Raw genomic sequence first — 26,116 nt, forward strand, 5'->3', positions numbered from 1 at the left:
CTATGCTTCGGTATATATATTTTATAATATTTGTTGGCACATTTCATGTGTGCCCACCATTAGAAGTGGGTGGATGCAGGGAGGTATATTCTAATGGTGAATTTGAATATACCACCATTAGAATATACCTCCTTGCATCCACCCACTTGTAATGGTGGGCACACATGAAATGTGCCAACAAATATTATAAAATATATATGTCAAAGCATGGGGGCCTGGGGTGGCCAGTGGGTGGATGGTCCCTATGCTTTGACATATATATTTTATAATATTTGTTGGAACACTTAATGTGTGCCCACAATTAGAAGTGGGTATATTCTAATGGTGAGCAAACCACACACTTTTTCTGGCAGGAATTTCTTCAGAAAAAAAAACATAGCATATACACCGTGAATGCCAGATCAATGGCAGAAATTCTAGCAATAGACCTCCTCTGTAAATATAAAATGGTAGCTTGTAAAGGCTTTTAAAGCGTTGCCTATGGATATTAAAATGTATGCAGTTTGTCGCCATTGCACGGGGCATGTGCAGTTTTGAAGCTTGTAATATTTGGTATTTATTTACTTGGCATAACATCATCTTTTATACTCTACCAAATAATTGGCCAATATACTGTGTTTTTATGCATTAAAAAGTAAAAAAAGTGCATTTAAAAAAAAAATTGTGTTTGAAAAATTGCTGTGTGAATACTATGTGACATAAAAAAAATTGCAGCACCCACCATTTTATTCACTAGGGTGTCTGCTTTAAAAAAATATATAATGTTTGGGGGTTCAAAGTAATTTCCTAGCAAAAAATACTGATTTTTTTCATGTGAACAAAAAGTGTCAGAAAAGGCTTGGTCTTCAGGTGGTTAGAAGAGTGAGTGAAGTGTGGCATAAACCTCTATTGCTGGCCATAAAATGCCTCCACCCCCCAAAATTACTCCTTTTTGGAAAGTAGACACCCCAAAATATTTGCTGAGAGGCATGTTAAGTCAATAGATGAATTAAATTTTTTACTGCAAGTTTTTGGAAAATTACAATTTTGTGAAAAAAAAATATTTTTTTTTGTCAATTAAATGATTTATTGCTCACACATGCCATGGGTATATGTGGAATTACTCCCCAAAATACATTCTGCTACTTCTCCCGAGTATGGGGGTACTACATGTGAGAGACATTTTGGCAGTCCAGCCAAGTACAGGACCCCAAAATCCAATAAGCACCTTCAGGCTTTTAAGGGGCTTTATTTTCTCATTACGCTTCCAGACTATCTATCACAGTTTCGGAGGCCCTGAAATGCCAGGATAGTATGGTGAGTATTTTGCAGATCTTCATCAAAGTATAGTAAACTTGATTACCATCTAATCACAATATAGTGTAAACATAATAGCAAACCCCAAAAATTAAATAATCATCCCAAAAGAAATATATATAAAAAAAAAAAAAAAAAAAAAAAAAGGCACAATTCAAACACCCAAAAAAGATGTCCAAAAAGGAGTCCCAAATTTTCCAAATCTTTATCTGTGATATCTTAATTCTTCATATCTTCCAACATTCTTAGTGATATACTTCAAACCCGATCTTCATATACCTCAAGAAAAAAGAGCTCAACATGTGTGATATCTTCAAAAAAAGGTTATCTAAACAACCGTGCCACACGTGTATCATGCACATAGAGAATAAATGTGCCACCATAACCGTGAAAAAGAAGATAACCTTCAGCCTTAGGAGTCAATCCACTGCATACCACCAACGGGAGTTCATAGTTACCCTCAAAATGATATCAAGGGTCTGAATATTTCCTTCCACTTTATAGGTATTCTTTCAGCCTTTCCAGCCACTTCCCACAGACCTCAATAACAGACCATGGATCAGTATATATCAAAAAACTTATAGCACTTTATTGTAGTAACTTACATTCAAGTAAGATGACATCAGCTTCACAAACGGTATGTTCACAATCCTTCCTCTCATAGCAAGTGTACAGATTGCCACACTATATCACCTCCGCAGGAGGAGCGATTGCCGTGGGTTCCCAGTTCCTCAAAACCCCATGAGGATTGCAATACACACATCCACATGCACCAGGATCAAAGATGGCCGTCGCCGCACTTCCGGAAGAGCGTACCTACGTCACCACGTCACGTGCCCCGGACGCGTTTCGTCACATCCGGACTTTATCAACAGGGATCCCTGTTATAAAGTGCTATAAGTTTTTTGATATATACTGATCCATGGTCTGTTATTGAGGTCTGTGGGAAGTGGCTGGAAAGGCTGAAAGAATACCTATAAAGTGGAAGGAAATATTCAGACCCTTGATATCATTTTGAGGGTAACTATGAACTCCCGTTGGTGGTATGCAGTGGATTGACTCCTAAGGCTGAAGGTTATCTTCTTTTTCACGGTTATGGTGGCACATTTATTCTCTATGTGCATGATACACGTGTGGCACGGTTGTTTAGATAACCTTTTTTGAAGATATCACACATGTTGAGCTCTTTTTTCTTGAGGTATATGAAGATCGGGTTTGAAGTATATCACTAAGAATGTTGGAAGATATGAAGAATTAAGATATCACAGATAAAGATTTGGAAAATTTGGGACTCCTTTTTGGACATCTTTTTTGGGTGTTTGAATTGTGCCTTTTTTTTTTTTTTTTTTTTTTATATATATTTCTTTTGGGATGATTATTTAATTTTTGGGGTTTGCTATTATGTTTACACTATATTGTGATTAGATGGTAATCAAGTTTACTATACTTTGATGAATTTTTGTACTTCAGGGGAAGGATTGTGGTGGTAACTTGATGGGGAGTCTGTTTTGAGAGAGGATAGTGCTATTCTTTTTATATTGATTTTGCAGATCTTGTTTGTTGCCACAAGTTTTTGGAAAATGAAGAAAGAAAAACAAAAACATGTTTTTTCTTTTCTTTTTTTATATTTCAAAAACTTGTGAGAAAAAATAAGATCTGCAAAATACTCACTATTTTAAATTCCTTGGAGTGTCTACTTTCCAAAAAGGGGTCAGTTGGGGGGGTTGGTGCTATCCTGGTATTTCAGGGCCTGAAATACCAGGATAGCACCTGAGGAAGTGAGGAAGTGAAATAAGGAAGTTACGCACCTTCAGTCTTTCAAAATGGTCATTGGATTTCAGGCTCCTGCATGTGGCTAGGCTCCCAAAAAGTCTGACATGTGGTATCCCCATACTCGGTAGAAGTAGAAGAATGTATTTTGGGGTGTAATTCCACATATACCCATGGCTTGTGTGAGCAATATATCATTTAAGTGACAAAAATATGTTTTGTCATTTTACAAAAACTTGTGGAAAAAAATAAATCTTCCATGGACTCAAAATGCCTCTCAACAGATTGCTTAGGGTGTCTACTTTCCAAGACGTGGTCATTTTGGGGTGTTTGTACTGTCCTGGTATTTTAGCACCTCAAGAAATGTGATAGGCAGTCAGAAAGCAAAAGCTGTGAAAATTCCATTATCTATACCATAGTTTGTACATGCTATAACTTTCACACAAACCAATTAATATGCAATCATTGGGATTTTTTTTTTTACCAATGACATGTAGCAAAATACATTTTGGCCTAAATTTATGATGAAATTTTAGTTTTTTTAATATTTTTTATGACAGAAATGAGCAAATATTGTTTGTTTTTTTTTCAAATTGTTTGGGCTTTTTTTTTTATAGCTCAAAAAAAAAAAACAGAGGTGATCAAATACCACCAAAAGAAAGCTCTATTTGTGTGAAAGAAGTACATACATTTAATTTATGTACACTATTGCATGACCGCACAATTGTCAGTTAAATTAGTGCAGTGCTGTATAGCAAAAAATGGTGTAAATTGCCATATCCATACCATAGTTTGTAGATGCTATAACTTCACATAAAGCAATCAAAATGCACTTATTGGGATTTTTTTTTAACCAAGAATATGTAGCAGAATACATTTTGTCCTAAATTTATGACTAACTTTGAGTTTACTACATATTTTTTTTATAGCCGAAAGTAAAAAAAAGAAAAAAAATTTTCATAAGTTTCAGTCTTTGTTTATGGCGTGAAAAGTGAAAAGCAGGTGATCAAATACCACCAAAAAAAACCTCTATTTGTATGAACAAAAGAACGTATATTTAATTTTTGTTGCAGTATTGCATGCCTGTGCAATTGTCAGTTAAAGTAACACAGTGCTGAATAGCAAAAAGAGGCCCAGTCAGGAAGGGGGGTAAATCCTCAGGAGGGCAAGTGGTTAAATATACATGCAACAGGGAAGGTGTATTTTCCAAGACAAAACATTTTTATAAAATAAGAAAATAATAGTGATTTTAATCATATTGCCATGTTTTTATTATTCGGAACTTAGAAAAACTTGCAAGAGTGCAGAACTTTAAAGGAGACTGTGCCTTTCGACCCGACCTTAATTTAGATTCAGCAGAGGAGTGGAAAATTGAGGTGAGTTTCTATTTACATTTATTTCTTAATTAGCTTTATAGTTTAAAAAAATATTTAAAAATGATCAACCTATGACTGTGAAGCCATAGAAACTACTTTTAATTTTTCAGGTAAAAATTAATTTAACTTTTTTATATAGAAGATCTAAGGCAATGCTTATGGCTAGATGCTAATAGGTTGAATCGCTCACTGGATTGTTATACATTTTTAGAATTCTTGTGTGAATATATCTCTATTTCTCTCAGCTATGAAAACTGACTTCCCTTTTTGCCAAAACTGCAATCTCCATCATACTACTGCAATTTCTGAATAACTTAAGATGCATAATTGGCTGAGGAGAAGAAGTGGGCAGATGTTGTCATGAACGTCACCTCAGCCAATTATAGATAGCTTTGTTTTCATTCATAGGATATGAAGCTCCCTGTGACTGGCTGAACTGCACCCAACCTAACTCAATTTTGTTCCAGGAGTGGGACGAGAAGCCAAGGCTACATACATCTTTTACAGCTCTCACATCTGTTAGTGAAGTAAATAGTTCAATTAGACCAGCTTGGTCCAAACAAACTTTAAAGTTCACTAAAACCTAGAAATCAGCTTTAAACTCTGTTGTATTGACTGCCACGTAAGCAAGTACAGATATCTTTTGACTAGAGTTTCCAAGAAGTACCCACTAGCATCTATTCAAAACTGAACTATACTGTAAGTCTGGATTGGGCTGACATCTAAGTTCTCCTTTTATTCATTGTAAGCTTCTTATGTTTCCTAAACATACTGTATAAAAATGCCTAACTCTCTGCAACATGATGATACCCAATATGATATTTTACATTTTCAGAACCAAACCCTGAAAAATACACTATTTCAAGTGTAAATGCTTATTACAAGAAACCCATAAATTATGATAACAAACCTGAATAAACAAATCAACATATTTTTTCCCAAGACAAACTACAGAAACACTAATTAGGCCACTGTAGTGAAGAACTATTAGTGCAACCCCCTATATGGAAATAATACTTCAAATCTATCACAACGCATATATTTACAAATGGGTTCACATTTAGGTGTCCGTTTATGAACCAGTGGTAAATGATCTCTGCTCAGTTCTCTGGTATTCTCGGAGAACACAGTTCTCCTGTGAATGCCGTTTATGAAGCGGTGTAGATCAGTTCTCCGAACAAAGGGAGAACGGTCTACAAACGCTGGAAAATGGCTGCTTTTACTATAATCTCACAAGATTACAGTAAAAGATCAGTTTACTAAGCAGAGGTAAATTATCGCTGCTTAGTTTTTGGTTCCTCCGATTCTCCAGCTCTGGGCTGGAGAATCTGGAGAGAGAACACAGATCTCCAGTGAAGGGCTGAACATGTTCTCCACTGATCTCCTGAGTTGCATAAACTGTGAATGACCAGAGAATAGCTGCGATCCTCTGAATCGCAGCTATTCTCTGTGTCATAAAGGGACACCTATATTGGGACTAATTTGGTCCACTTTCTATCCAATGTGTGGACCTCTTTCATGACTTTTGAGGATATGCTAAGAATAAAAGATTCTGGCAGTCAATAATCCAATACTTGCTTACTTATTTGGCAAAGTATCTATCATTAACACCAGAATGGGCTATGTTTGGGGTGATGGGCATCCCTGGGATTAATAGCTCAAAAGGCTGTAAATATCATCTCTATGGCCACTATTCTTACATACAGTAAGGCAAAGTGTATGTTATCCTTAAATATAAAAGTTGGGGGCTACTTTGCTTTGCCCCTATCTACAGTGGGGATCGAAAGTTTGGGCACCCCAGCTAAAAATTTGTATTAATGTGCATAAAGAAGCCAAGGAAAGATGGAAAAATCTCCAAAAGGCATCAAATTACAGATTAGACATTCTTATAATATGTCAACAAAAGTTAGATTTTATTTCCATCATTTACACTTTCAAAATAACAGAAAACAAAATAATGGCGTCTGCAAAAGTTTGGGCACCCTGCAGAGTTAATATCTTGTACTGCCCCCTTTGGCAAGTATCACAGCTTGTAAACGCTTTTTGTAGCCAGCCAAGAGTCTTTCAATTCTTGTTTGAGGTATCTTTGCCCATTCTTCCTTGCAAAAGTCTTCCAGTTCTTTGAGATTTCTGGGCTGTCTGTCACGCACTGCTCTTTTAAGGTCTATCCATAGATTTTCAATTATGTTGAGGTCAGGAGATTGTGAAGGCCATGGCAAAACCTTCAGTTTACGCCTCTTGATGTAATCCCCCGTGGATTTCGAGGTGTGTTTAGGATCATTATCCATTTGTAGAAGCCACCCTCTCTTTAACTTCAGCTTTTTCACAGATGGCATCAAGTTACCATCCAAAATTTGCTGAAATTTTATTGAATCCATTTTTCCTTCTACCCGTGAGATGTTCCCTGTGCCACTGGCTGCAACACAACCCTAAAGCATGATTGATCCAACCCCATGCTTAACAGTTGGACAGAGGTTCTTTTCATTAAATTCTGTGCCCCTTCTTCTCCAAACGTACCTTTGCTCATTCCGGCCAAAAAGTTCAATTTCAACCTCATCGGTCCACAGAACTTGTTTCCAAAATGCATCAGGCTTGTCTATATGATCATTTGCAAAGTTCAAACGATGATTTTTGTGGTGAGAACGTAGAAGAGGTTTTCTTCTGATGACTCTTCCATGAAGACCATATTTGTACAAGTATCTCTTTATAGTGGAATAGTGTACCACAACTCCAGTGTCTGCCAGATCTTTCTGGAGTGATCGTGCAGTCAAACGTGGGTTTTGAATTGTTTTTCTCACAATCCTGCGAGCTGTTCTGTCTGATATTTTTCTTGGTCTTCCAGATCTTGCTTTAACTTCCACTGTTCCTGATGACTGCCATTTCTTAATTACATTCCGAACAGAGGATATTGACATCTGAAATCGCTTTGCTATCTTCTTATAGCCTTCTCCAGCTTTGTGAGCGTCAACTATTTTCAGTTTCAGTTTTCTAGACAACTGCTTAGAAGAACCCATGGTGCTGATTGTTGGGGCAAGGTCAGATGAGTCTGGGCATTTAAAACCTTTGTGATTGACATCATCTGGTCTTCCCAGACGATGATTGAGAACAATCCATGACACTGGCAGGTCTCAGCTTTGCAAAGGGGGCAGTGCATGCTATAAATTCTGCAGGGTGCCCAAACTTTTGCAGACGCAATTTTTTTGTTTTCTGTTATTTTGAAAGTGTAAATGATGGAAATAAAATCTAACTTTTGTTGACATATTATAAGAATGTCTAATCTGTAATTTGATGCCTTTTGGAGATTTTTCCATCTTTCCTTGGCTTCTTTATGCACATTAATACAAATTTTTAGCTGGGGTGCCCAAACTTTCGATCCCCACTGTAAGTGCATTACAAATTTTGTATTGTCTATGAGATGTTTAAAAGTTATTAAATACCTGGAGATCCACAAGTCACCTTATAAAAGAAACTCTTCCTGTTTGTTACTGATCATGCCAAGCCTCATAACAAATATGTTGTAGTGTGGTCAGTTTACATTCATGCATATGGCTTGAGCACAAAAGGATGCTATGCAGACACATGACATGCCTGTGGACTTGAAGTCAAATTAAAACTGCTATGCCCCCTGTCCAACTCTGCTGTAGCAAGTTCAGACTGCTGTAGGCAGAGAGTGGAAAGGGCTGTTTTTCATGCCTTTATCCAGGCTTACAGGCTGGGGATGTTTCAGATGTCTCCATGGAGCAAAAAGAGCTTCTAGGATGTCCACAGGAAGCTACATTGCATTTTTTTAGCCACGCCCCCAGCCCTCTGCAGTGGGGGGAGAAGAGGGGACCAAACTGTCACATGACTGCTGATGAAAGTGGCAAAAATGTTTTTGCAGTCACTTTTTATCATTGAAAACTAGGCATCATAATTGTTTGCTGTATGAGGTCTGATATCATTATGAATTGATATTACTTTTCAAATACTTTGACCTTTGTGTTACGCTTGAAGTGGAAAGAAGGTTCCTTTCAAAAAGTAACAAATTTTATAAAGTTTGTAAAACACATGAATTGTTTAATTATATTTTATTCACCCCAACTAAACAAAAATAGCAAACTCCTAAGCACACTCACTGGCATTTAGTCAGAATAGTTGCTAATGACCCTCTGATTATCATTCCATAAGTCCAGAGGACCAACTAACCTGACCTTATATACTCCATGTGGAATGTAAACAACATCTAAAGCCAACATTTCATATTCCTGATATGTACCTGCTGTACTTAAAACGGAGTTCCAGCTGACAAAAAAAAAATCAGCAGCTACAAAAACTGTAGCTGCTGACTTTTAAAATACAGCCACTTTCCTGTTCCTCGGTCCAGCGGTGTCCTCACCACCGCTGGTTTCACCGGCTGTCTTCTCTCCCTGGCGCCGGCATTTTTAGTGTGGGCACCCGGTTGTGACAGCTTGCGGCTTCACAGCCAGGTGCCCACTGCGCATGCGTGAGAAGCGCTGCGCTTTGTGAATGGCCCTGTAGTCTTCTGGGACCTGTCACGAGTCCCAGAAGACTATGGGGAGTGAGAGAGGGAGGAGGACAACTTGCGCTTCTGATTGCCTAGGTGACCACAGTGGAAGTGTTAGTGGGTACCTGTTAAATTCGGGTAACTGCTCCCCAAAGGTGCCAATCCTGAATGGGGAGCAGGGGACAAAGCATTAAAGCGGAACTTCCCCTTTTGAGTGGAACTCCGCTTTAAATGAGGAGAACACACCATGGTCAGTTCTCTAGATGTGCTGGAACTCAGCCTGCTCTCCTCCAATGATCAGACATGTCCTGACACACACCCCTGCACAGCCTTTTACTGGGAAGTCCAGTGTGCTACAGTATCACATCCCCCATTTCTTGCCGAGAGCTGCAGCTGAGAACAGAGGATATGTGACCACTTTTAAAAAAGGGAAAAAAAGGCGTTTATAATGTTTTTTCATATCTATGTATAAATGTTTTGCCTTTCATTTCTATTTAAAACAAAATGGGCCCTTTCACACTGGCGGACCATTGTTCTCTATGGGGAGGCAGATGTAAATGGACATGTGGGGGTTCACACCCACCTGCAACAGATCCGATCCTCTAAAAACAGATGGATGGGGATACGTTCTCTATCAATCTAGCAGATCAGATGACCGCCTCATAGAGCACAGTGGGCTGTGTCCGTGTCTGCTCTGCACAAGCAGATCAGACACAGACCTGTCATTTGCCTGCTCAGCGGGGATACATGGACAGATCCCCTGCTGAGCAGGAGGATCTGCTTGGTTGGTGTCTGCCCTTGTGAAAGGGGCCAATGGATTGTTTTACAAGGTGAGGGTTTACAATCACTTTAAGGCATCAGTGGTAAATTTCACTTACCTTGCCTACATCTTTTTTCAACTATCAAGTTGTTACTATAGGAAAACTTTGACATGTATACCCTTATGTATATTATGTTGAACATAACATGCTGAACATGCATAGTTGCCAACTGTCACGGATTAATTGGGACAGTCACGATTTCTAGTAAGGTGTCCTGCTAGAGCTCCTTCCCAGCCTTTGTTCCAGAAGCTGAGTGGTGCTTGAAAGCAGCTGCACTGTCATTGTTTCTAAAGATATATACAGTCGGCAGTGTATCTACTTAGAAGCTCTGAATTTCTTTTCTGTCTCCCCCAAGCAGTCTCTTACATGCTTGCGCCAATCACCAATACAGAAAGAGCTCAGAGCAGAGTTACTGCTGGCCTCTGCTGATTGCAAAGTGGTGAGCTGAGCCAATGTTCTAAAAGTCTGCGGAGGTAAGCTGGCAGTCTGTCAGGTCAGAACACAGGAGGACTTCTTAACAGGACATGAGAAGGGTGACAGGGAGGGTCGGAGGAGAAAGTGAGTGTGTGCAGCCCCCCCCCCCCCTTCCTCCCCCACAGACACAAATTACAAACACCTCTCATGCAGGAACACATTGGGGTTGATTTACTAAAAGGCAAATACACTGTGCACTTTGCAAAGTGCAGTTGCACTCCGCAAGTGCAATTGCTCCAGAGCTTAGTAAATGAGCAGGTCTGCTGACTTCCATCATCCAATCATGTACAAGCAAAAATGCTGTTTTTTTTTATTTCCTTGCACAAGATTGGGTATTCTTTGCAAAGTGAAGCTTTACCTCGTTTACTGAGCTCTGGAGCAATTGCACTTGCAGAATGCAACTGCACTTTGCAAAGTGCACAGTCTGTTTGCCTTTAGTAAATCAACCCATTGTGTCTATATAGGCATCCCAAGCACTCTGTACGTCCAGATATTGTGAAGTTAATTCATGGCCATGTGTTATTTATAACTATGTGTTATCCAAATGTAGAATGAAAATTGTAAGCTTAGCACATAAACTTACTATCTGTGAGTAAATACAGAAAAACAACCCTCAGTTAAATAGAGCTAAGCTGTTTGCATGGGAGCACAATTGTATGAGCGTTGATTATTTAGAACACAATGTGTGTTTATTGAGAATTATTTTGTAACTGCTCACAGTTAGGCTTGGCTCACACATACAGGTGCAACCAAGCGCAAGCATGTTTTTCATGCGTCTTGTGTAGGGCAGCCCATTCATTACAACGAGCTGCCCTATTAGTGAGCAACACAGACAAGAAGCCACTGAATCTTTTCCAAAAACGTGCCACACCAAACCACAGCTTGCTGCAGCACCATGTAGTTTGGCGCATGCATTTCCAGATGTATGGTGTGCCATCAACAATAAGTCATGTAATGGTTGCATTCGTTTTCTGTACTGCTCTCCTGCACATGATACACTGTCATACATTCCACATTCATCTCCTGCACAGCCTGCCATCATTCCTTCCACTCCTGCACTAAATACCCACCAGCATACTCTTTGCCTTCCTTGCCTGCACATAACACCATACCCTGCATATTACTCTCCTATACATACTGCTCGCTGTCATATCCTCCAAACTCCTCTCCTGTACATACTGCCCAATGTCATACCCTCTACACTCCTCTCCTGTACCTACTGATCACTGTCCTACCCTCCACACTCCCCTCCTGTACCTTCTACCCACTGCCATACACTCCACACTCCTCTTCTGTCCATATGAACTACACATTCCTCAATGTTCCTGCATTTATTGCCCAGCATCCTCCACACGGCTTCCTCACACATATGGCTTGCTTTCATACCCTCCACACTTTCCTCCTGTACATACTGCCCACTGTCATACCCTCTACACTCTTCTGTACCTACTGCCACTATCATACCCTCCACACTCCTCTCCTGTACGTACTGATCACTGACATACCCTCCACACTCCTCTCCTGTACCTACTGATCACTGTCCTACCCTCCACACTCCCCTCCTGTACCTTCTACCCACTGCCATACACTCCACACTCCTCTCCTGTACATACTGCTCACTGTTATATCCTCCACACTCCTCTCCTCTACATACTGCCCACTATCATACCCTCCACACTCCTCTCCTGTACATACTGCCCACCGCCATACCCTCCACACTTCTTTCCTGTACATACTGCCCCCCGTCATACCCGCCACACGGCTCTCCTGTACATGTCGCCTTATGTCATACCCTCCACACTCCTCTCCTGTACCTTCTGTCCATTGCCATATGCTCTGCACTCTTCTCCTGTACCTACTGCCACTGTCATAACCTCCACACTCCTCTCTTGTACATACTGCTCACTGTTATAACATCTCCTCTCCTGTACATACTGCCTACTGTCAAATCCTCCACACTCCTCTCCTGTACCTTCTGCACACTGTCATACCCTCCAAACTCCTCTTCTGTACATACTGCCCACTGTAATACCCTCCACACTCCTCTCCTGTACTTACTGCCACTGTCATAACCTCCACACTCCTCTCCTGTACATACTGCCCACTGTCATAACCTACACACTTCTCTTCTGTACATACTGATCACTGTCATAATCTCCACACTCCTCTCCTGTACATACTGCCCACTGTCATACCCTCTACACTCCTCTCTTGTACATACTGCCCACTGTTATAACCTACACACTCCTCTCTGGAACATACTGATCACTGTCATACCCTCCACACCCCTCTCTTGTACATACTCCTTGCTGTCATACTCTCCACATTCCCCTACTGTACCTTCTGCCCACTGCCATACCCTCCACACTCCTTTCCTGTACATACTGCATACTGCCATACCCTCCACACCCCTCTCCTATACATACTGCCCACTGTCATAACCTACACACTCCTCTCCGGTACATACTGATCACTGTCATACCCTCCACACTCCTCTCCTGTACCTTCTTCCCACTGCCATATCTTCCACATTCCTCTCCTGTACATACTACCCACTGTCATACCCTCCACACTCTTCTTCTGTACATACTGCCCACTGTCATAACCTACACACTCCTCTTCTGTACATACTGATCACTATCATACCTTCCACACTGCTCTCCTACACATACCCACCTGTACATACTGCCCACTATCATACCCTCTACATTCCTCTTCTGTACATACTTCCCACCGTCATACCTTTCACACTCCTCTCCTGTTCATACTGCCTGTACATACTGATCACTGTCATACCCTCTACACACCTCTCCTGTAGATACTGATCACTATCATACCATCCACACACCTCTCCTGTACCTTCTTCTCACTGCCATATCTTCCACACTCCTCTCCTGTACATACTACCCACTGTCATACCCTCCACACTCCTCTCCTGTACCTACTGATCACTGTCCTACCCTCCACACTCCCCTCCTGTACCTTCTACCCACTGCCATACACTCCACACTCCTCTCCTGTACATACTGCTCACTGTTATATCCTCCACACTCCTCTCCTCTACATACTGCCCACTATCATACCCTCCACACTCCTCTCCTGTACATACTGCCCACCGCCATACCCTCCACACTTCTTTCCTGTACATACTGCCCCCCGTCATACCCGCCACACGGCTCTCCTGTACATGTCGCCTTATGTCATACCCTCCACACTCCTCTCCTGTACCTTCTGTCCATTGCCATATGCTCTGCACTCTTCTCCTGTACCTACTGCCACTGTCATAACCTCCACACTCCTCTCTTGTACATACTGCTCACTGTTATAACATCTCCTCTCCTGTACATACTGCCTACTGTCAAATCCTCCACACTCCTCTCCTGTACCTTCTGCACACTGTCATACCCTCCAAACTCCTCTTCTGTACATACTGCCCACTGTAATACCCTCCACACTCCTCTCCTGTACTTACTGCCACTGTCATAACCTCCACACTCCTCTCCTGTACATACTGCCCACTGTCATAACCTACACACTTCTCTTCTGTACATACTGATCACTGTCATAATCTCCACACTCCTCTCCTGTACATACTGCCCACTGTCATACCCTCTACACTCCTCTCTTGTACATACTGCCCACTGTTATAACCTACACACTCCTCTCTGGAACATACTGATCACTGTCATACCCTCCACACCCCTCTCTTGTACATACTCCTTGCTGTCATACTCTCCACATTCCCCTACTGTACCTTCTGCCCACTGCCATACCCTCCACACTCCTTTCCTGTACATACTGCATACTGCCATACCCTCCACACCCCTCTCCTATACATACTGCCCACTGTCATAACCTACACACTCCTCTCCGGTACATACTGATCACTGTCATACCCTCCACACTCCTCTCCTGTACCTTCTTCCCACTGCCATATCTTCCACATTCCTCTCCTGTACATACTACCCACTGTCATACCCTCCACACTCTTCTTCTGTACATACTGCCCACTGTCATAACCTACACACTCCTCTTCTGTACATACTGATCACTATCATACCTTCCACACTGCTCTCCTACACATACCCACCTGTACATACTGCCCACTATCATACCCTCTACATTCCTCTTCTGTACATACTTCCCACCGTCATACCTTTCACACTCCTCTCCTGTTCATACTGCCTGTACATACTGATCACTGTCATACCCTCTACACACCTCTCCTGTAGATACTGATCACTATCATACCATCCACACACCTCTCCTGTACCTTCTTCTCACTGCCATATCTTCCACACTCCTCTCCTGTACATACTGATCACTGTCATACCTTCCACACTTCTCTCTTTTACATACTGCCCACTGTCATACCCTCCACACTCCTCTCCTGTACTTACTGCCACTGTCATAACCTCCACACCCCTCTCCTGTACATACTGCCCACTATCATACCCTCTACACTCCTCTCCTGTACATGCTGATCGCTGTCATACTCTCCACACTCCTCTCTTTTACATACTGCCCACTGTCATACCCTCCACACTCCTGTACTTACTGCCACTGTCATAACCTCCACACCCCTCTCCTGTACATACAGCCCACTGTCATATCCTCCACACTCCTCTTCTGTACATAATGATCACTATCATACTCTCTACACTCTCCTCCTGTACCTTCTGCCCACTGCCATACCCTGCCTACTCTCAAATCCTGCCTACTGTCAAATCCCACTGTCATATCCTTCACACTCCTCTCCTGTACCTTCTGCCCACTGTCATATCTTCCACACTCCTCTCTTGTACATACTGATCACTGTCATATCTTACACACTCCTCTCCCGCACATACTGATCTCTGTCATACTCTCCACATTCCCTTCCTGTACCTTCTGCCCACTGCCATACACTCCACACTCCTTTCCTGTACATACTGATCACTTACATACTCTCCACACCCCTCTCCTGTACATACTGCACACTGCCATACCCTCCACACTCCTCTCCTATACATAATGCCCACTGTCATAACCTACACACTCTTCTCCTATACATAATGCCCACTGTCATAACCTACACACTCCTCTCCGGTACATACTGATCACTGTCATACCCTCTGTAGCAATCATGCCACAGAGATGGACGCGGTTCAACCATTATGGCTCCAACCTCCATCTTGGCAAAGGATCATCCATCTTGTACAAACATATCTCCCCTCATTCTCCCCCTCCCTCTCTGAGAGTCACAGTGACATTTGGTCTGTGTGTGTGTTGGAAGTGTCACAGGCCTGCCAGGGCACAGCAGTGAGCTCTGAACTATAAACCATCTCGGAGCTGGGTGCCAGGCTGGCTGGGAAGCTGAGCAATCTAGCACCTCGTAAAAAGATAACCCAAGCCTTCCCCTGAGTTCAAAGACATTCCAGAGGAGTAAGGAACTAGATAACACTTTTAAAATCCATTTTTCCCCTATGTCTCATATTTTGGAACAGAAGAGACTTATATAAAAACCAGGCCTATCTTCAGATTGCCCACGATCAGACAAATCGTTTGATAGGTCACACTCCCTGACTGGAATACCTAGGAAAGCAGAAAATTACATCTCTTGAACCCTTCAAGTATGTATCTCATATTTCATATGTAACCATTCCTCAGTTGCATCTGCATATTAATCTACCCGCGGGTGGAATGGTACTTGTGCCTAGGAAAAGTTATGAGCCAAAATATGAGTTAGGAGAGATTTTGGTTCTAGTTTGGGTCTCCGCCCAGACAATCCCTCCCCAAACGAGGCATTGGTCCTTGGCTTCAGAGACACCCCCTGCTGGGGGACTACAAAATAGGCTGTCAGGCCTAAGAGAAGAAGTTGAAGAATTCTCCCGTTTAACATCAGAACCAACTTGGGAGCCCTTTTGCTCTGAAACTTGATCTGCTTAACCCAAGGCTGATTGGCAAGTACTTTAACCTCCTTTCTGTTACCTCTTTGCTGTGCTGTTGTTCTCTGTATATTTATACAGTCAGGACCATAAATATTGGGACATCAACACAATTCTAACATTTTTGGCTCTATACATCACCACAATGGATTTTAAATGAAACGAACAAGATGTGCTTTAACTGCAGACTGTCAGCTTTAATTTGAGGGTATTTACATCCAAATCAGGTGAACGGTGTAGGAATTACAACAGTTTGCATATGTGCCTCCCACTTGTTAAGGGACCAAAAGTAATGGGACAGAATAATCATAAATCAAACTTTCACTTTTTAATACTTGATGGAAATGCTTTGCAGTCAATTACAGCCTGAAGTCTGGAATGCATAGACATCACCAGATGCTGGGTTTCATCCCTGGTGATGCTCTGCCAGGCCTCTACTGCAACTGTCTTCAGTTCCTGCTTGTTCTTGGGGCATCTTCCCTTCAGTTTTGTCTTCGGCAAGTGAAATGCATGCTCAATCGGATTCAGGTCAGGTGATTGACTTGGCCATTGTATAACATTCCACTTCTTTCCCTTAAAAAACTCTGGTTGCTTTTGCAGTATGCTTTGGGTCATTATCCATATGCACTGTGAAGCGGCGTCCAATGAGTTCTGAAGCATTTGGCTGAATATGAGCAGATAATATTGCCCGAAACACTTAAGAATTCATCCTGCTGCTTTTGTCAGCAGTCACATCATCAATAAATACAAGAAAAGCAGTTCCATTGGCAGCCATACATGCCCACGCCATGACACTACCACCACCATGCTTCACTGATGAGGTGGTATGCTTGGGATCATGAGCAGTTCCTTTCCTTCTCCATACTCTTCTCTTCCCATAACTCTGGTACAAGTTAATCTTGGTCTCATCTGTCCATAGGATGTTTTTCCAGAACTGTGAAGGCTTTTTTAGATGTCGTTTGGCAAACTCTAATCTGGCCTTCCTGTTTTTGAGGCTCACCAATGGTTTACATCTTGTGGTGAACCCTCTGTATTCACTCTGGTGAAGTCTTCTCTTGATTGTTGACTTTGACACACATACACCTACCTCCTGGAGAGTGTTCTTGATCTGGCCAACTGTTGTGAAGGGTGTTTTCTTCACCAGGGAAAGAATTCTTCGGTCATCCACCACAGTTGTTTTCCATGGTCTTCTAGGTCTTTTGGTGTTGCTGAGCTCACCAGTGCGTTCCTTCTTTTTAAGAATATTCCAAACAGTTGTTTTGGCCTCGCCTAATGTTTTTGCTATCTCTCTGATGGGTTTGTTTTGTTTTTTTAGCCTAATGATGGTTTGCTTCACTGATAGTGACAGCTCTTTGGATCTCATCTTGAGAGTTGACAGCAACAGATTCCAAATGCAAATAGCACACTTGAAATTAACTCTGGACCTTTTATCTGCTCATTGTAATTGTGATAATGAGGGAATAACACACACCTGGCCATGGAACAGCTGAGAAGCCAATTGTCCCATTACTTTTGGTCCCTTAACAAGTGGGAGGTACATATGCAAACTGTTGTAATTCCTACACCGTTCACCTGATTTGGATGTAAATACCCTCAAATTAAAGCTGACAGTCTGCAGTTAAAGCACATCTTGTTCATTTCATTTCAAATCCATTGTGGTGGTGTATAGAGCCAAAAATGTTAGAATTGTGTCAATGTCCCAATATTTATGGACCTGACTGTATCTTCCACACTCCTCTCCTGTACATACTGATCACTGTCATACCTTCCAAACTCCTCTCCTGTACATACTTCCCATCATACCCTCTACACTCTTCTCCTGTACATACTGATTGCTGTCATACTCTCAACACTCCCCTCCTGTACCTTCTGCCCACTGCCATACCCTCCACACTCCTCTCCTGTAAATATTGCCCACTATCATATCCTCCACACTCCCCTCCTGCAACTTCTTCCCACTGCAATACCCTCCACACTCCTCTCCTGTACATACTGATCACTGTTATATCCTCCACACTCCTCTCCTGTACCTTCTGCCCACTGCCATATCCTCTACACTCCTCTACTGTACACATTGATCACTGTCATACCTTCCATTATCCTCTCCTGTACATACTGCCCACTACCATACCCTCCACACTCCTCTCCTGTACATACTGCCCACTGTCAAATCCTTCAAAATCCACTTTTGTACATACCGATCACTGTCATACTCTCCACGCTACCCTTCTGTACCTTCTGCCCACTGCCATATCCTCCACACTCCCCTCCTGTACCTTGTGCCCACTGCCATACCCTACACACTCCTCTCCTGTACATACTGCTCACTGTCATAACCTCTAAACTCCTCTTTTGTACATACCAATAACTGTCATACTCTCCAAACTCCTCTTCTTTACAAAACACCCACTGCCATATCCTCCACATTCCCCTCCTGTACCTTCTACCCACTGCCATACCCTCCACACTCTTCTCCTGTACATACTGCCCACTGTCATATCCTCCACACCACCTATCCTGTACATTCTACCCACTGTCTTATCCTGCACACTTCTCTCCTGTACATACTGCCCAATGTCATACCCTCTATGCTCTTCTCCAGTACCTACTTCCACTGTCATAACCTATACACTCCTCTTCTGGACATATTTATCACTGTCAAACCCTCCACACCACTCTACTGTACATACTGCCTACTGCCATTCCCTCCACACTCCACTCCTGTACATACTACCCACCGTCACACCCTCAACTCTCCTCTCCCTTAATACTGATCACTATCATACCCTCCACACTCCTCTCCTGTATGTACTGCCCACTGTCATACCCTCCACACTCCTCTCCTGTACATACTGCCCACTATCATACCCTTTATACTTTTCTCCTGTACACACTGATCAAACAGAAAATTGATGTTGTGCTAATCATAAAAATGCCACAGACATTCCAAAACAAATAATGAGATGAGAAGACAATGGATAATACACCATAACATAATCAGTAAATGGAAGGAATATGGGAGTGAAGGGAAAGGTGAAATAATAAAGGTCCAAAATGAGGACCAAAAATTGTAACAGACAATAAACTGTGACCGTGGGCAAAATGCATGAAAATGATAAGGGAAAAATAAAATATTAACAAAATCACAGTAATAGTGGGACATATGAGTCCGTCATAACATAAATGAAATAACGTGAATACAACTGATGAGAAAGTGGAGCAAATTGTGAAAAATACAAAATGAAGTGCTTAATATTAAAAGTGGACAAACCACTTATCACAGAAGAATGACAATAACAACGCACAGTGAGGCCAAAAAATGTGACCATGCGACTAAAGAGTCATAACACAATGTTTTTATTTATATTGCTTTGTGGGTTTTGCGCTGGTTTAAGTAGAAATAAGTTTTTTGGTTTTGCACCTGTGTACAGCAGCATCTCACGGGGAATAGTGTGTGGGGGGTAAGGGAGTCCTGGGCGCTGAGGTTTTTTCTTTCTTTACTAAATTGAGGTGATAACACAATGTGCATCAAAAGGCCATGTGACATAAAACGACCTATAAGTGACCATATAAATACTATAAATAAAAGTGGCAAACATATATAGAGTGCAACTAGTATAAAACAGAAAATGGTGATACAAACACACAGTGAAACTAAATGAATGTATTATTGTACACCTTAAAATACAATAACACGGGCGCATGCGCGGCCAGGATCTATGGCAGCCGCACTTTAAGTGAGCTCCGCTCATCCCCGGCCAGTAAAGACTCACCCGACAGCCGCTTCCACTCCTCTTCAGCTGTGGGTGAGTCCTACGTACCCCGCACCCGGCCCGGCACTTGAGGAGACTTGATGGGGAAGATAGGGCGCTGGAGGCCCCCCTCCCCGCAGTCACGTGACCCGCGGCCGTCGCCGCTCCGGCGGTTCCTCTCCAGGCCGCAATCCCCGGCCTCTAGTATGGCTGGGAGCCCAGGAAGGGATCGCGGCCCCCTGGTGGTCGCAGAGGGTACTGCACCCACGGATGTTTCAGCCTCTGCCCTGACACAATCACTGCTGGAGGACTATGAGCCCCAGCATGCTACTGGGGGGGTTGCGGAGCAGTCTGCATCAGGGAAGCATCCTCCCTCCATCCAGGCACCTCAGCAGGCCACCTCATCAGCTTCCCTCACATTGTCGGCGTTGGATGATAAGTTACAAAATTTTTTGCGCAACATTACTGCGTCCATATCCACGGAGGTGGGAAAGCTGGCCTTGGAGCTTAGAGGGGAAATTGCCCAGATTGGAGACCGCACGGACAGATTGGAAAACGAGTTTGATAATTTGGTACAATACGTCCATGTACTGGAAGAAGATAACGCTTACCTGAAGCACTCCATGTCCCAAATGCAGCTCCAGCAAGAGGACCTGGAAAACAGGGAACGGCGCCAAAATATCCGTATTCGCGGTATGTCCGAGTCTATTGCAGATGCACAGCTGCACCGTCATCTTCTGTCCTTCTTTACTGCCACTGCCCCCTTAGTTCCAGTAGCAGATTGGCGTATGGATAGGGCTCACCGCTCCTTGGGCCCAAAACCTGCTGAAGGCACCAGACCACGCGACGTTATTGTTCGCTTTCATTTTTTTCAAAGCAAAGAAGCTCTACTTTCTGCTGTTCGTCATAAATCATCGCTGGATTTTGAGGGTGACAGACTCCAACTCTTCTGCGACCTGTCCCCGATTACGCTGGCTAAGCGACGAGACCTGAAGCCGATTACCATGCACCTTCAACAACACCATGTCCCTTACCGTTAGGGGTTTCCCTTTCAGTTGGTCGTAAATAGGGACAACACCCAAGTTGTGCTCCGTGATCTTCATGAGGCGTACTCCTTCCTAAAACGCCTGGGACTTCCGCCTCTGTCAGAGGATGGGTCCTCTCTGCCACCAACTCCGTCTCGTCCGTCCGCCACCCCCAGCGGGATTTGGACCCCGGTTCGCAGAGGTCGGAAGAGACCTTCACGTACCCCACAACGTCCGCGCCATCCTCGGTCAACTGATCCACCTGCTTGACGAATCTCTGGGGCTACCTTCTGGATCTGGTGATGAACCTTTTCTTCCTGGGTTTTTGGTTCTCTCTTGCATTTTTTTTTTTTTCTTCTCTACATAATTTTCCCACGGGTTTCCCTTATCTGTCCGGCCAAATTGTGTTGGGTGCTTTTTTCATTTTTGATTACTTTTTCTTTGCTGGCCGGGTTTGACGTCCTCTCCGATGTTCTGGTTGTCGTGCTGCTCCCGATTTTGTCTAGCCATAGGCCTAGACGACTTGGGTCACATTGTTGCTCCCGAGTTTATATCCTTGCGGATGCTTATTTCTCTGTTTTTTGTTCTTTACACTATTGCCTTGCAAAGTATTGTGTTCAACTGTGTGATGTTTTTTGTTTTTTACTGTATTACATCAATGGTATTCCTTTCATTTTTCATGCTATTACATGTAAAACCGTTGTCGTTATTTTATAATGGCTTTGCGGTTTCTGTCATATAACGTCAAGGGCCTCAACTCCATTCAAAAACGGTGGATGGCTTTGAAGGAATTCCGATCCTCAGGAGCAGACATTATTTTTGTCCAAGAGACCCATTTCAAATCGACTGGCTCTTTCCGTTTTGCCTCGAGATTTTTTTCCCAAGCGTACTCGGCCTTTGATCCCTCTGGGAAGGCCGGGGTGGCAATCCTTATTGGGTCACACTGCTCCCTTCGGGTTGTTTCCTCCAAAGTTGACCCTCAGGGTCGTTATATTATTTTAGAGTGTATGCTTGGCGAGACTCCCCTTGTTCTGTTGAATTTATATGCTCCCAATACAGGTCAACTGCAATTCCTGTCCCAAACGCTCGCTAATCTGGATTCCATTACTACCTCACAGGTGATTGTAGGGGGTGATTTCAATCTGATTGTTTCCCCTCATAAAGATAGGAAGGTGCTTTTTGAATCCACCCCCTCGAAGCGGCAATGCTCCTCTTCAAAATCGTTTCGTAAATTGATTAGGGAGCATCGTCTCTTTGACGCTTGGCGGATTAAACACCCTCTTCATAAACAATTTACATTTTACTCCAACCCTCACCGTAGCTATTCGCGCCTAGATCATTTTTTCATCTCTACCTCTTTGCTCCCACTTCTGGTTTCCTCTGAAATCAATCCCATCACTTGGTCTGACCATGCCTCTTTGACCTTAAATCTTTTTTTTCCCCCTGCTGTGTCCAAACCGTGTCACTGGCGCCTTAATGAGACATTTCTTTCCACAGATCATCTTAGGGATGAATTGTCACGGGGACTCGATTCATATTTCACTCTTAATGTCGGTTCCGTAGCTTCTTCTTCATCTCTGTGGGAGGCCCACAAGGCGGTTTTTCGTGGACTTTGTATTTCCATGGGTTCTCGTTTAAAAAAGTCCTCGGCGAGTGCTAGGGCCTCTCTCATACAACGGCTCTTGGTGGCGGAACGTCGGTTACTGAATAGGCCATCTATTTCGGGGCTTCAGAGGGTGGCATCTCTACGTGCCCAAATTAAAGCTTTTGACTCCAGTAAGACTGCACAGTCTCTCCTTTGGGTTAAACAGAAATTTTACGAATTTTCTAACAAGCCACACCGTATGTTAGTCAACCGTCTCAAAACTCAGTCCCCTTCTACGATGCCCGATCTTCTAATACAGCCAGATGGAAGCCCTACTTATGACCCTCGGGCCATGGCAACACTTTTTGGCTCATTTTATGGGAAATTATATAATTGTCTGACCCCGGACCTTCACCCGTCTCTCACACAGTCATCATTTGACAATTTTTTTGACCCCTTGTCACTTCCGAGAGTAACATCCTCAGACATGGACGCCCTTAATGCAGACATTACACTAGAGGAATTATTGGACACAATCAAACACCTCCCTTCTCGTAAAGCCCCGGGACCGGACGGATTGCCTTACTCCTACTATAAACCTTTTATTGGTATTTTGGCCCCGCATCTTCTCTCCCTTTACCGAGATCTTTTTAAGGGAATCATACCCCAGACTGACTTCTCCCGTGCATATATCTCGGTTATCCCTAAGCCTGATAAGGATCACTCTATCGTAGATAACTATCGCCCTATTGCCCTACTTAATTCCGATTATAAGATTTTTACTAAAATCTTGGCCAATCGACTCTCCGGTATTATCTCCAAGCTCATACACAGGGATCAGGTGGGCTTTGTACCTGCCAGACAGGCTGCAGATAACACCAGGAGATCTATTGATCTGGTTGATTTGGTCAATCGTTCCTCTACCCCTGCTGTGTTATTGAGTCTGGATGCTCAAAAAGCCTTTGACCGTTTAAGCTGGCCCTATATGTTCATGGTTTTGGAGAGATTTGGTTTTAGGGGTTCATTTGTAGCAGCTTTGAAGGCCCTTTATTCATCCCCTTTTTCACAGGTCAGATTAGCCTCCTTTCTCTCACCACCCTTTCAGATGTCAAATGGCACTCGTCAGGGCTGTCCACTCTCTCCCCTGCTGTTCATTCTCTGCCTGGAGCCATTGGCTATCGCCATCAGGTCGGATCCGGATATCCGGGGAATACAATCCCATTCTCGTGAGTACAAATTATCATTATTTGCAGATGACATTCTCCTTACACTTACGAGTCCCCACACCTCTTTACCGATTTTGCACAAAACTTTGAAACAATTTGGGGCTTTATCAGGCTATAAGGTCAACACGTCCAAAACTGAGGCACTTCCAATACATGTCTCTCCTGACGTTCTTTCCTCCCTTCAGGCAGCTTTTTCCTACCGATGGTGCACCCACTCTTTAAAGTATTTAGGTACCAACCTCACCTCCTCTTACCAATCCATATATGAGGCCAATTTTCCCCCACTGTTTGTAGCAATTTCTCGCTCTCTGAAACACTGGGATGCCTTGCCCATTTCCTTCCTCGGTCGTATTAATGTCCTAAAAATGACCGTGCTACCCAAACTTTTATATCTGTTTGCAACTCTGCCCGTGCCCGTTCCTATGTCCAAGCTCCACTCCCTTCAGAAATCTTTCTTACACTTTATTTGGCACAACAGGCGGCACAGGATTGCTCGTTCGGTTCTGCTTTCCCCACGTTCTAGGGGAGGCTTGGGAGCGCCGGATATAATAACATACTACTTTGCAACCCACCTTCGCTTTCTCATGTCATGGTCCACCCACTACCCTCCCAATACATGGACTGAGATTGAGTCTTTGCAATTGTCCCCTGTTCATCTGTGTTCCCTTCTCTGGTCGACCTCAGCAGTGGAAGTCCTTTCTTTTCGACACTTATTCCTAGGTCCCATGCTTTTCTCATTGAATGTTTGGCAGAAATGTAAGGCTAAATTCACATTGGCCTCTGATTGCTCCCCACTGACAAATATCCTTTATAACCCTAATCTTCCAGACAATGTGGCCAAGTCCCGGATGTCTCTCTGGGTAGGATCTAACCTTTTTCAACTACGTCACTTGGTACACACGGTGACTCGTAAGTTGCATTCATTCTCGGATCTCCAGAGGAAAGCCTCTTTACCCTCTCGCCATCTGTACATATACCTTCAAATACGCCACTTTTTCTCTACTCTATCTCCCTCATTGAGCTTAGGGAAACCTACCCCTTTTGAACGTCTATGTATGGAAGGTCCCCACCAAAGGGGTATTGTCTCTAGCACCTATAAAGTTCTTATGGAGGCCCCCCCTTTGTCCAATGACGCTCACCTCTATATGCGTAGATGGTCTCAATTTATACAACGTGATATTGACTTATTGTCATGGAAGAAAATATGGGACAATGCATCTAAATCCTCTATTTGTGTGGTTTTTAAGGAAAATATATACAAGATTATGATGTTGTGGTACAAAACACCAGAAGTTCTTCATGTCTATAATCCGAGTGCTTCTCCTGCTTGCTGGCGCTGTAGTAGAGCTTCTGGCTCTCTTTATCATATTTTTTGGACCTGCAGCTCCATTGCTCCTTTTTGGGAAGAGGTTCGCTCCTTGTTGCAATCGTTGTTGCATGTTTCTCTTCCATTTGACCCATTGCATTTTTTGCTGGGCTTGCCATTCCCGGGTCTACCTAAACTAGCCAGAAAACTTGCTGCACATGTGCTAACAGCGGCCAGGAGAAGTATTTCTATGTGTTGGTTATCCTCTACTCCACCTTCCTTGCCAACTTTGTATAAACTTATTGCCGATGTAAGACAGATGGAGTGTTTGACTGCTTCACATAGTGGTTTGTTTGCTGTATTTGAGATGATCTGGCTCCCGTGGGATTTCTCTTCCTCTATGCTGGCCTGAAATGTAAGACCCTGATTATTAACGCACTGTTAATATATGACTCTATTGGTCTTGACTAAATGTAATCCTTGCCATCGATGTACTTCTCTGTTTTGCTTGTCTTTTTTGTTTTTCTCTCCTTGTTTTCTGTAACATATGATTTCTTTGAAAACCAATAAAAATTGTTAATATAAAAAAAAAATACAATAACACAATGAAAAAATAAATAACGTGACAAAAAAAAATCATAAATGAGACATAAAGTTCATGTGCAAAAACATCCAAAAAAAACGCATAAAAAAAAAACACAACATGGATAGGTAAATGATTGTCACCTCCGCACCCAGACCCCAAGGGGCCAAAAGGCTTTCAGGACACTCACTGGAGGGGCCCTTTAAGTGGAATCCCAAACAGTGATTTAGGGATGATATCCCCCTCACTGGTGGACCATACTGTTCTGCGGTGGTAATATATCTTTCACCTTTGGACACGGAAATCCGCCAGCGCACAGAACTCCTGCCAGGGGTTTGTTGGACCAGAAAAAGCAGCCAGCTCACAGCACTCCCAGGGAGACAAGAAAAAGTGTTTCCATAGTGTAATATTGTAAAGACAAATGCACACTTACACGGGAACAGATCAAACAAGGCATCAATCACATGTACT

General features: G+C 42.9%; 1 protein-coding gene across 2 annotated transcripts in view; it reads left to right on the forward strand.

Moving 5' to 3' along the window:
- The window catches only part of GUCY2C (guanylate cyclase 2C), an 879,595-nt gene that overhangs the window by 595,010 nt on the left and 258,469 nt on the right, over positions 1 to 26,116 (forward strand). For both annotated transcript variants that reach the window (XM_089687691.1, XM_089687690.1), the window contains one exon: positions 4,354 to 4,442. In XM_089687691.1, coding sequence (XP_089543817.1) covers positions 4,354 to 4,442 — 89 coding nt within the window. The remainder of the gene's footprint in view (positions 1 to 4,353; positions 4,443 to 26,116) is intronic.

Source organism: Staurois parvus, unplaced genomic scaffold (genome assembly GCF_062004578.1).
Source record: "Staurois parvus isolate SC_StPar_1 unplaced genomic scaffold, SC_StPar_1.0 ptg000436l, whole genome shotgun sequence".
Classification (NCBI taxonomy): domain Eukaryota; kingdom Metazoa; phylum Chordata; class Amphibia; order Anura; family Ranidae; genus Staurois; species Staurois parvus.